Source organism: Scylla paramamosain, chromosome 7, assembly GCF_035594125.1.
Source record: "Scylla paramamosain isolate STU-SP2022 chromosome 7, ASM3559412v1, whole genome shotgun sequence".
Classification (NCBI taxonomy): Eukaryota; Metazoa; Arthropoda; class Malacostraca; order Decapoda; family Portunidae; genus Scylla; species Scylla paramamosain.
The window spans coordinates 31,285,616-31,297,986 of NC_087157.1; the positions used below are offsets into that span (position 1 = coordinate 31,285,616).

Below are 12,371 nucleotides of genomic sequence, written 5' to 3' on the forward strand. Positions count from 1 at the left end.
CAAAAATATAAACAGCACTACCTTCCACTCCTTGCATATCTGTTAAGCACCTGTTTTCAGGTGACATCCACACACTTGAATATTCTTGCACCAGATTCAATATAATGAAAGGCCCTCTAATATGCAAGCATCATCTTTTTTTTTCTTTTTCTTCCCAATAAATACACACAAAGTGATAGATTCAGCCCCAAGACTGAACAAGTTGCAGAGAAAAAAAATTGTCACTTTTTCAATGATATAGTCATTAAATCATTATTTTTTGTTCTTTTCAGGTTTCTGCCATGATTGTTCTGCACAGTACAGAATTACCTGGCCACTTCAAACAACTCCCTCAAACGGCTGCCCTCAGGTCAGAAAGGATCATCCATGAATTCATCTTACCTAGAATTAGTTTTTTAATAGAATAACATATATTTCCAATTAAATCAACTTTTGTAACCATGATGTTGGTGCACTTTATTTTGCAAGAAATAAGGTGGTATGAGACAATACTTATTAATATGTACATAGTATGTTGTGGAGGTGAAAAGCTGTAAATATTAACTTGTCAGTATACTTTATTCAACATGCCACTCCAAATAATTCATATAAAATTACGATAAATGCAAGAATCAACTTATGATATTGTAAAAATATGTAAATAAATAAATAAAATAATAATAATAATAATAATAATAATAATAATAATAATAATAATAATAATAATAATAATAATAATAATAAATAAATAAATAAATAAATAAATAAATAAATAAATAAAATAAATAAATAAATTAATTAATTAATTAATTAATAAATAACAATAAATCATCATCATCATCAAGTTCTGAACTGAGTCAACTACTGTAAAAACTAACAAGCAAGTTCAGAAAGGAATAAAAGTCAATGCAAGAAAAAAAAAAAATTTTAAAGGTATTAGACCATGCAAGAGATTTTCTAAATCATGTGCATATAATGACTTCACTTCAAAATTACTGTACCTTACTAAATTCTCCAGCAATAATCACACTGAGCTTTCTGGTAACAATACTGCTACATACTAAACAAGTGTTGAGACATCCCCAACATTGTTATTGTAGGCATTAACATATCAAGTATATATATCTCTTTCAAGTATAGTTTACAATGCAATTGAGATTCTTTGCTGTAATACATTCTTCAACATTTTGCAACTCACTTTTTTTTTTTTAATAAAAGTTTGGCTCTCATAGGTGCAAAGATGTGAATGCACTTAATAGTTGTACATATTTTCATATATGACAAAAAACTATCAAGGTAAAACAAAGCTAATCACATCATAATAAAATTATACTTAAATAGATAAATAATCAAATAAAATACAGATCTCAAATTATACTGCCCTTTAACATGGTAATTCATGCATCATTCAGATAACACTTCCTCTGGCTGTTATGAAAACATGTTCAGCTACATGGCTTGATCAATACAAAATATCACAAAACTACACATTTCAGATTAAGTTATTTGATTTCTTTGGCAAACTTCTAGGAATGGTGAAAAGCCACTACCTTATGTTAAACCTAAGCTTCTAACCATTCCCATTGGTATATATTCACTATATTCTCAAACTAGTTTTACCAATTCATATACAAAATATGAGATTCTATAAGGAAATTGTACATGAAGAGTGAATAGCTAATCCAATGCATATACAATGTACTGCACCATACAAAATTTTTTCACTACATTCCAAATATTCAACTTCTGTTGTAAAATTCCTCAGACAGATCTATCAGCGCCCTGGAACCTATACCCATGTATAAAATTATATCTGAGATGCATCAAATCAGTACCACTTATTCCAATAACTGACTGTTTACCCACAACAAAGCTGAGAACACTTCTAAGACCACACAGGAAATTTTGAGCAAAGCATTGATTATAAAGCTATAGAAAGGAAAGCAAATAGCTGACTTCTTGTACTGACTTAAAAAAAAAAAAACATCCCTTCTTTGAAAACAAAACATGGTTTAGAACCATGAACCAACATAAGTAACAAAGACAGCATTATATTTAACAAAAGATAATGAATATGACATAACATGTCATGCTACATACCTATTTTTTTCCCATGGAATGTGTGTATGTAATGAATAATGACAGAGTGTATTCAGACACAGCAACACAACAGCAATTTGCAAAAAACAAATGATATGATTGGCCTATGTACTGATCATACCATTTTTTTTAAGCGATAGGAAGCCCAATGGTATAAACATTGTCCCCAACATGTTTAACCACATCTGATGTTCCTTTACTTGGTAACCCTATAGAAAATGACACAGCTGTACAAATGTACAGGGGAGGAGTGCCCAGTTACCTAAAGAATGAAGATAAAATTCTGGGAGATGAAAAGAAGTAAATACAGTGGAACCTTGGTTACCGAACACCTCCCATTCTTAACAAATAAGTTTTTAATAAAATTTTGAACTAAATATTGCTTCAGTTGTGGTACCATAATTAAGTTCTAGCACAGTTACTTGATTTCAAATAACAAAAGACATAGCAAAAGCTGCCATTTATTACTAATTCATAGTTTCTATAAATATTCACTTCATTGGATCACCTGAAGATCCGCCACCCCAGCCGCACTCGGGGTGGCAGATCTTCAGGTGAGACAATCTGGGGTGGCGGATCTTCAGGTGATCCCATACTTTTAATGAAGTAAACTTTTTTCTGCATTTTTTATATCCACTCAGTTTTTTAATGCATTCATGTTGTTAGGTTAGGTTAGGTTAGGCTAACCTAACCTAACCTAACCAAGTGAGAGAGTCTGGGGTGGCGGATCTTCAGGTGAGACAATCTGGGGTGGTGGATCTTCAGGTGATCCCTGTGGGGTGGCAGATCTTCAGGTGATCCACTTCATTTTTATATATTTAGAGGAGAGACACAGAGTGTAAGACAGTAATTCAATCTCTGAAATAAGGTGATCCTGTTGAAAAGCCTCAATGTAAACAAACAGTTTTCAGCACTCAGGAATAATCCTGAACCACCTGTGGCTCTCTTGATGACCCCCAGTGCCATCATTACTGCACAACAGCATTTTTTCAGTAGCTTTTCCCACCAGCAAGATGTGTTATGATCACCTTCATTTTGGTGGTAAGTGGGTTCCTCCTCTCTGTGTTCCTCTGTAACGCTTCCCTCACTAGACTGATAAAAATAGTATCTTCTGATGAGTTCTGTGTCACTAAGTTCATTCATTACGTATTTTCTTTTTAAGTAATTTGTGAGCTAGAGATGTTGTGAGGCAGCCATCTTGACTGGGAACATTTGTCATAAGCTGTTAAAACAGGGTAGACTGGTGTCTGAGAATGGATTAATCTATTTTACATCGATTCCTATGGGGAAAATAGTTTCAGTTTTCGAACATTTCAGATTTTGAACAGCTTTCAGGAACAATTGAGTTTGAGAACCGAAGTTCCACTGTATATTAGTAATACAGATACCAGCCCATAGGCTTAAAAGATTACTTCAGACAACTGTATGTACAATATTCGGATGAGAAAGGGGGAGCACTGCCTTGACAAAATATCAATAAATTAAAATTATACTTCAAAATTTTGTATGTTATACCACTACAAGTTTCTGGAATGGACTTTCACCTTAGGAGAATAGCTTTTTTCCAGATCTAGAAATCTATAGATCTGATGCCATCAGCAGCTGTAGTCACACAGTGTAATGGGATGAAAAATGGGAGAGTTATGCATGAGTGATAATGTGACACAAAAGGTGACTTGAAGGGATTGTTCGGTAATAATGATTATATCAAATAGAAGAAATCAATTTGCTTTTAAAAGGAGACAGTATAATATTTTCTAAGATTGAGCCCTTTATCTTTTTTTTATTTGTGAACTGCATATATTAGTCAGATACGATACTATTGTCCTTGATGTCCACAGTTACATTCAATTTGACATTGTTTCTCAGACTGCCACTCTTACCTCATAATGCAATGCAGCAAACTTCACTTGCCTTTCTTAATCAGCTGCAAGTTTCCCTCTCAAATGCTCAGTGGCTTTCCTTTTTTTTTTTTCTTTTCTCTTCTTTTCTACAGTAAATTATTCTCTCAATCCAAAGGTTAAATCATATATATAAAAAAAGGTATATATGTCTCTCACCTCATAACATGTTATTTGTTTCATTGTTTAAAAAAACAACCTGTATGTAATTATCCCCTGAGTTTGGCATTAGAGGTATACATCTCTCATGGATCTCAGACATGTCATGCACATACATGGGAAGTAAGTCATCACAAATTCCACTCAGGTGAACATGGTACATCACAGTACTGCATCATTACCAATTCTAGAGCTTTACACTGTCTCTCTTTGTTTCCTTCCATGCCCTTGTATCTACCATACTTTCTTCTCTCATTAAGACTAGTGGTCCAGGAATTACTTCACTCATCATAGCCCTTAAACCTTCATGAATCCCCACGTGAGAATTCTCTTTACATCCAGGTAGTAAGAGTGTAAAAGGAAGACAATCTTGTAACTGCAATAAAACCTTAGGTTGCTACAAGCAAAGCTATTTTCTCTATGGTCAGCTATAATTTAATTGTGTTCCAGCCCATCAAATTTTAGCAAGTAGCAGTTAACAGAAATAATATTAATATCTATAACAGTACAATGCATGATTATATCTATTATCAAAGATTTGGCCCCAAAGTTATTGAGTGCAGGAACCATTCAATGCAGACCAGTGGAGAACCTAAACACCAGTGTCGTTTTGAGAGAGAGAGAGAGAGAGAGAGAGAGAGAGAGAGAGAGAGAGAGAGAGAGAGAGAGAGAGAGAGAGAGAGAGAGAGAGAGAGAGAGAGAGAGAGAGAGAGAGAGAGAGAGAGAGAGAGAGAGAGAGAGAGAGAGAGAGAGAGAGAGAGAGAGAGAGAGAGAGAGAGAGAGAGATTGTTTGCAGCTCCAGGTTTCCCTGGATGTAAGAGATCTACAATGTGTAACATATTATCCAGTGGCAGTAATGTTTCTTTCAGTTCTCATTCTTCAAAGAACCCTCCCATTTTTATACTTTTTTTTTCAAACTAATATGAAAATAAATAAAAATAATAATAACAATCAAAAAAAGCTCAAAACTCACAAGCACTGTATTACATACTATATATAAACCTTGTAAAACAGCAGTAAGAATATTTGCAATGTAGAAAACTTATTAGTCTTTAAAGTAGTACAAATTCTGAGGCTGCATTGATGTAGTATGCCATTTTGTATAATAGGCTACTTGCTCCCTTCATCCATAACCCCCATTATCCAGGAATTCAATTTCTATATCTGTGCTCCAGATAAACAACCAATTCTCATATTTGTGATGTGTGACTATTATTTCTTTTCGACTAAAATATACAGGGCATTATAAGAATATATTCAGTAGAGGCTTCTCAATTACAGCATTGTTATTGTTGGCTGTGAAATATCATAAAAGTTGACCATCAATACTTCAGCATCATTTAATCTGGAACCTCATTTAATCAGATATATTTTCAGCTAACTATATTCTGTCTTTTAAGCACACTGTAGACATGTGATATGTTCACTGTGCACAGCTGCAGATGGCATCACAATCATAGCACAGTACATACCACTGTTGCACAAATTTTCCCCCTAGATCACAATTACTCCTGGAAGACACCTTTATGCATGTGCACTACAGTGAGAAGAAAGCATCATAGCATCTACCACATATTTTATATATCATCAACATCTGTACTTACTGAGTTATACTGGCAAAAGTACTATTGCTCTCGTCCGTGAAATATGTTAGGACTGGAGTGAAGCAAGAAAACAAGAGTAATGAGTAACAACAGAGCACCAAAACCTGCTCAGTATGTGCAACTGTACAACTTTTATCACCGAGTTATATAATAGATTTTACACATTATCAACATCTGTATAGAGTTACATTGACAAATTACTATTGCTCTGTTTACAGAATGTTAGAACAAAAGTGGAGCAAGTAAACCTGAGAATAATTTTAATAATGGGAGTGATTCCATACTGCACTGCCAATCCATTCTTTGTCCCACAGTGTGTGTGTGTGTGTGTGTGTGTGTGTGTGTGTGTGTGTGTGTGTGTAACTGGTGGTGAGGAAAATTTTTTCCTCATATTTTTTATCTGATCCTCATTTCATGCTAGCTATGACTTGAGAAAATGAAAATGGAAACTGCAGCTCAAAACACAAACATAATGCAAAAACAATAAAAATGAAAGTGTTGTGAAAGATGGGCTATGGTGTACATGTTCATCACCTGTGTGAAGATTATAGCACAGGATCACCAGCTGCTGTGTATGACATAAAGAAGCAACAGAAAAGTTGAAGTGATTCCTTGCTAACAGTAATTCAAAGAAACAGATGTACATAAGAAAAAACAGTGAAAGTCTGAAGAACAGATCATGACTGGTTAATGATGGATGCACTGGTTTCAACACCAAGGGAGTGATGGTATGGACATATTAAGCACAATGATGATGGAGAAGTTAAGAAGTTTCATTGAGAGTCTGGTTTAAAACATCACTGTGAATATACTGAGGGGGTGGTTGCAGATTCCAGAAGCACCACAATATTTCAATGTGTAAAGTGTAAGGAGAAAAACGATCAGCAGACAAGGAGCAGCAGAATATGTCAACAAGTTCAGGCTTGTTTCCTATTTACGGTTTTATGGTATTTATATTTAATTTGCATAATTTAGTACTGTAGCTGTTTAATTTTATATGAAAACATTCTTTGGCACATCAGGCACACTGTCTTTTAGACATATTAGGTGTACTAGAGGTGTCTGGTAATCTGGTGAAACAGCTAATTCAGGATGTCTAGAAGTGATTAATTTTATTTTGAAATATTCTTTGGCACACCACATAAGTCTTTTAGACATATTAGGAGGAGTATTAGAAGTGTCAATGGGTAAACTGTTCATCCAGGAAAACAGCTAATATGGGATGGTTCTAGAACAGTGATTTGCAAACTGTGCACCATGGCACACTTATGCTCAGTGGTTATCCCCAAAGTGTGCCGTATAATTTTTCTAGATGGTATGTGCTCATAAATTTGTGCCCTTTAGTAAAGTTGAACTAGTCTGACTACAAGTTTGGTGTGTCATCACAGTTCAAGATGTACCTTAAATGCACCACTAAAATACTAAGTTTGAGAACCACTGCTCTAGAACCAAAGATGCCAGAGTACTGATGATCAATCTGCATTATAAAACTTGATTGTGTAATGTAAAGTACCTCTTCAATATGCATATAGGATGCATCATGTGACTTATAGCATCTCATAAAGCTATAAGAGAAATATATATCAAATCCATTTCACATGAGAAGCAATGCTACATGACACTTGCTCCATTATAGACATATAGCCATATAGTTTTTGCAGCATTTACTTCTGTTGTTCTCCATGGGGCTTTTCACACTATGTATCCAAGCAATGTTTCTTTGTGTTACTCATAAAACAACTGACTACCATCTATGCAATTTTTTTCAACATAATTTCCTCAAAGATAAATACTAAAGCACTTCAAGAGCCTTTCATCCCCATCCTTAGTAAACTGCCAGTATGTTTAGTGAATGGTGATATACCATCTGAGATAGCAGCCTTTGGATGGCAAGCACTTAATAGAGAAAGTTAGTAAGTACAGAAATACCCATGCTTATAAATAGAAGCACAGATTACATGTCAAGAGACAGCTACAGGGAAGTGACCAAGAGGGATAATTGTTGGGTGATTGCCAAAACTAACTTCTAGCTCCAGAACGAAATGTGTATAGTCATGCAACCTTGGTCTCTTCAATTTGTTCAACAAGCTACCCACTTTTTTATACATGTGGCTAGGGTAAGCATTAAGGGCTCTTCCTCAAAGAAACACACAATAGAATACTGCTTTTCAGGGCTGCAGCAATTCAACTCAGTGATGTGGCTAGTATTTCACAAAATATCCACAATTGCAAAATAACATCAATTCCAATATGAAAATTCAAACAGCAAGTATAGCAGGTACATGTCCACAGCACAGCAAGCACTGTGTAGCATCACTCCCAGAGAAAGTATGGCCTTCATGCTTTTCCATCATTATAGCTGATTAGACACAAAATATTACTCAAATGATACATTATATAATACAATTACCTTATTTTCTGCTTGGCCATTAAAAACAATCTATTAATTATTTAATTTCAATGTACATACTATTAGATCAAGGTAAATGCTTTACAATGTCAAAATTAACACTCATACCTTGAATGTGCCTCAGCTGAGTAAAGGGCATGTTGTCCCTCAAATGAGAAGTCACTTGCTAAGTACTGATGCAGTAGAACACTTAGCACATGATACACCATATGTCACTTATACTAGCTTGTACAGTGATCTCGTTTTTTTATTTTTTCTTCACATTCTGAAAACAAAAATTAACCATGGTGTTTTGTAGTCATAGAAAAAAAAAAATGGGGAGTGGGGAAAAGCTTAGAAAATGGCTAATTCTCAGAAACAGTAACCTCATACATGTGTCACAATGCAGCCACAACTCTAAACACTTACAACAACCATTCTCATCTAACTAAAAATAAAACACTGGTGATACGAAAGGCAACCAAATACTCTAAAGAATGAGGTAATGAATTTCACTAGTATCATGAAGATTCATTCAACACACTGCAGTGCACCAAGTTTTGTGCTTAAATGGTTCCAGTAAAGTGCACAAAATCTGATTCCACAGGCTGAGGCATTCATCCTAAGGGAAGAATGGTAATTGGTTCTAGGGTCATCCAAAAATTTACCTAAATACTAATCAAACATGTTACAAGACACTTTTTCCTTCCAAAATATCCATAAAAATCCCCATGCATTCAGCAATATGGAGGTAGATGGTTAGCTAAGTTTGTTAAGTGAAAAGTTTTCACATGACGTTACATGTCTACTCACTTTGTCAGTAATTTCAATACTATTATACACAATTCAACCATTATGATGCGCAAAAAAAAAAAAAAAAAAAAAAAAAAAAAAAAAAACCGTCAGTAATTTCAATACTATTTGACACAATTTAACCAATATGAGTGAAGAAAAAAAGTATATAAGTAAGAGTAGTTAACTGACCATAAATAAAGTGAGATGGCTAGCACATGATCCTCACATAGAGTTGTTTACTACACTGGTGGCCTCAAATGATTACCACCAACACCAATGCAACAGCTCATTTTCTAGTTAACTTTATAATCCAATTTTATGAATATAGTAAGCAAATGTTTCATACAATACTATGCATATGCATGTATTAATTCAAAAGGAATTTCTGCTGTCCATAAAAAATGCATTTTCTTTGTGTTGATCAGAGATGTGAACCCTTTTATGTCAAATGGTCACAGTGACAAAACTGGATGTGGCAAAGGTAAGCAACACTCTTATTGTGTGGGACAGACATTTTTCCAGGAAAATCTAGTCATGGACTACTATGGAACAGCTATAAATTAAGATGCTGGAAAAAGACACATAACAACTGCATGTCAGAGGAGTTGATAAATTTTCCTCTACGCAAGTATTCAACAGTTCTATTACTTCACACTAAATTAGAGATTCTCAGCCATTATTCAACTCAATCACCACTTTTACCCAAAAAATCCAAATAACTTCCCTCTACTACATGCTCTCATTTCCAAAAAAATTTTCCATTTAAAGCATTAGATTTACAGCACCACGTTTCCATAGTGTTTCAGAGAGGACATTACCAAATGAATAATAGTGAAATTTAGAACAAAAAGCAAAAACAGGTATTCAAGGCAATACTTGAAAGAGAAAAGACATACCCAGGAAGGAGACTGTAGAATATACCAGACTTCTTTTCTTTTAGTCAAAAGAAATTAAGCATCAAGTGGTTGAAGGGATCAAGCACAGCAGTCTGAGGTCTGGCCACATAAAAAGAATACAATACAGTAAGACAACTAAGAAAGTGTATTAGAGTATGATGAACACAGTATGTGCAAAAAGTATAAGAGAACAAGGTAAGAGGAGAATAAGAGGATTAGTGAATACAGAGTGAATAAAAAAAATGGATGTGCAAAAAGTATAAGAGAACAAGGTAAGAGGAGAATAAGAAGATTAGTGAATACAGAGTGAATAAAAAAATGGAATAAATATAGACATCTGGTGCATCTATTCTCTTGTAATATTTCTAGAGAATATATTCAAGAGAAGTTCAAACTGTATCAAATTTTCAAGTTCCCTTGTAAACACTGGTTAACGCTTGAATTTATAACTTTTCTAGATTTGTATATTATCCCAGCTATCCCATATGCAGGGACATCAGCCTGGTATATCAATATAAATAAACAGAAATTGTTCAAAACATTTGTGTGTGGCAGTTGCATGTCCAGTTGCATGAAATTATAAATTAATGTAGCTATAAGTCAACAATAGCTGATGAGAGCCTAACATAACAACACTATCAGACATGTTTATTTAGAGGCCTAAAACTTCCATATACAGTAAATCAAATTAATTAAGAAAAATTACTGATGCTGTAAATCATTACAGACTATACACTGGGTTTGCAAACAAACCTGCAATATGATGCTATTACAATACTGCAATCCAACACTGAAGTTCTTATGTGTGGGACAGAGATCTATAACAAGAGTTATTTTGAAAAATCAAATCTGCATGACTAGAAAAGAATCCAAGGCTAGAAATTGTTTAATATATCATGAATCATGTGTTTTATAATGACATTTCGCCTGAACAAGTGTTGTTTGAACCTCTACCTGTATATTTCTGAAAACTATTTTTCGGTAAAAAAATTTTGACAATTCAATAACTACCATTTATCTTGCCATTCCCAGCTTAATGGGGGCTGCAATTCCTCATAACTAGTGGATGGAAAAATTGCACAAAAGTAATGCAAGAACAGTGTAATCAATTTGCAAATATCTATTGTTTGCACAACAAAGTGGCAAGCTATAAATAAAGAGCAATTCTGTAATTCATGTCATCCAATCAAAGACCAAATAAGATGGATGTTTCAGAAAAATAAATATAATTTACCTGTTTACATATCTTTAAAAATTTCTTCACTGCAAAAATCAGGCTTGCTAAAATTTAAAGACAATGTAGTATGAAAACATAGCAATGTTTCCATTATGCATGGCAAGAAAAACAATTACATGGTAAGTATAACATATTTGTGGTGGAAGTCTTCCTGATAATATTTGCACAAATGCTCAAACTATTATCTGATGCTGTTATTAAATAACAAGACATGTTCTATATTCTTCCCTTCTTGCATAGTAATAACAACTATGCACTCTTTTCCTCTCCTTCATGGAACAACAAACACAACACAACAATATTGCATAAAACATTTTAGGTATGAATTCTCAGCCAGTGTTGAAAATCTTTCAGGGCAAGAATGCAACACCTATCAAAGCTGTTAAATAACCACCATTTTATGTTGCTTTCTGTTAGTGTCAAATTTGTCACTGCTTCAATGTTAACAACTCAAGTATGTATATTGTACAAGGCACTTTAGCAACAATTAATGTAATTCTCATGCAGTCACAATACTTACTGCACATCATAAATAGTGAAGTACAGGTATATGTTGACAAAAGCAATATTTTTTATGGTATGTCAAATGCAGACAATATAAATTTCAGGTTGACAAAAAATATTTTCTATAGTATATATTCAGCCACTGCCACAACAGCCTACAGTCTGGTATGAGATCTCAACTACTAACCTAGAAGCCTTTCTTATCCTCATTATAAGAATATTTTTTTTACATATAATTGCTAATGATCACTGAGAGGTACCAGGGAATCATTCACAGGCAACTAGTCATCTCTAATAAGATAAAAATAAATATCTTTGAGTTGGCCCACTGTGTTGTGCAAGTTGCTCCCTCTAGATAACATATACTCCAGCTTCCAACAAACTGCTGGAAAGCCAGTGGAAACAATGACTTAAGTAACACTTCATTCTTCACCCAGTAGATCACCATTGTAACTGACGAGTTCCATGTGTGACTTAGGAAAAATCAGATAAAAATAATTCAAGATCTTCATAAACTAACGAGCATATCAAGTATTCATATAAGAATGCATGTACACACTGTTAGTACACACACACACACACACACACACACACACACACACACACACACACACACACACACACACACACACACACACACACACAGTGCCTTTGAAATATAATTGTATTTTCTTGTATACAACATTAAGAAAATGGAGAGAAAGGAAAGAATAAAAAAAAAAAAAAAAAGACAAACAAGAATGTGACACTTGAGACAATAAATCTGAACCAGTGCAAATTGCTTTTCTAATTCTCCTTCTTCTTCTC

The 12,371-nt window shown here is 34.1% G+C and overlaps 1 protein-coding gene across 5 annotated transcripts in view; it reads right to left on the minus strand.

Annotated features, from left to right (window-relative positions):
- The window catches only part of LOC135102357 (bifunctional peptidase and arginyl-hydroxylase JMJD5-like), a 58,663-nt gene that overhangs the window by 32,871 nt on the left and 13,421 nt on the right, over positions 1-12,371 (minus strand). Inside the window, exons 1-2 of one of the 5 annotated variants that reach the window (XM_064007467.1) lie at positions 9,824-12,332; positions 8,262-8,418 (exon numbers count right to left, since the gene is read on the minus strand). The exons of 2 other annotated variants lie outside the window; for them this stretch is intronic. In XM_064007467.1, the coding sequence (XP_063863537.1) occupies positions 8,262-8,362 (101 nt within the window). In that variant the 5' untranslated portion in view covers positions 8,363-8,418; positions 9,824-12,332. Of the gene's footprint in view, positions 1-8,261; positions 8,419-9,823; positions 12,333-12,371 lie in introns of those variants that run through there. 2 more of the 5 variants (XM_064007466.1, XM_064007472.1) reach the window with 2 other exon arrangements.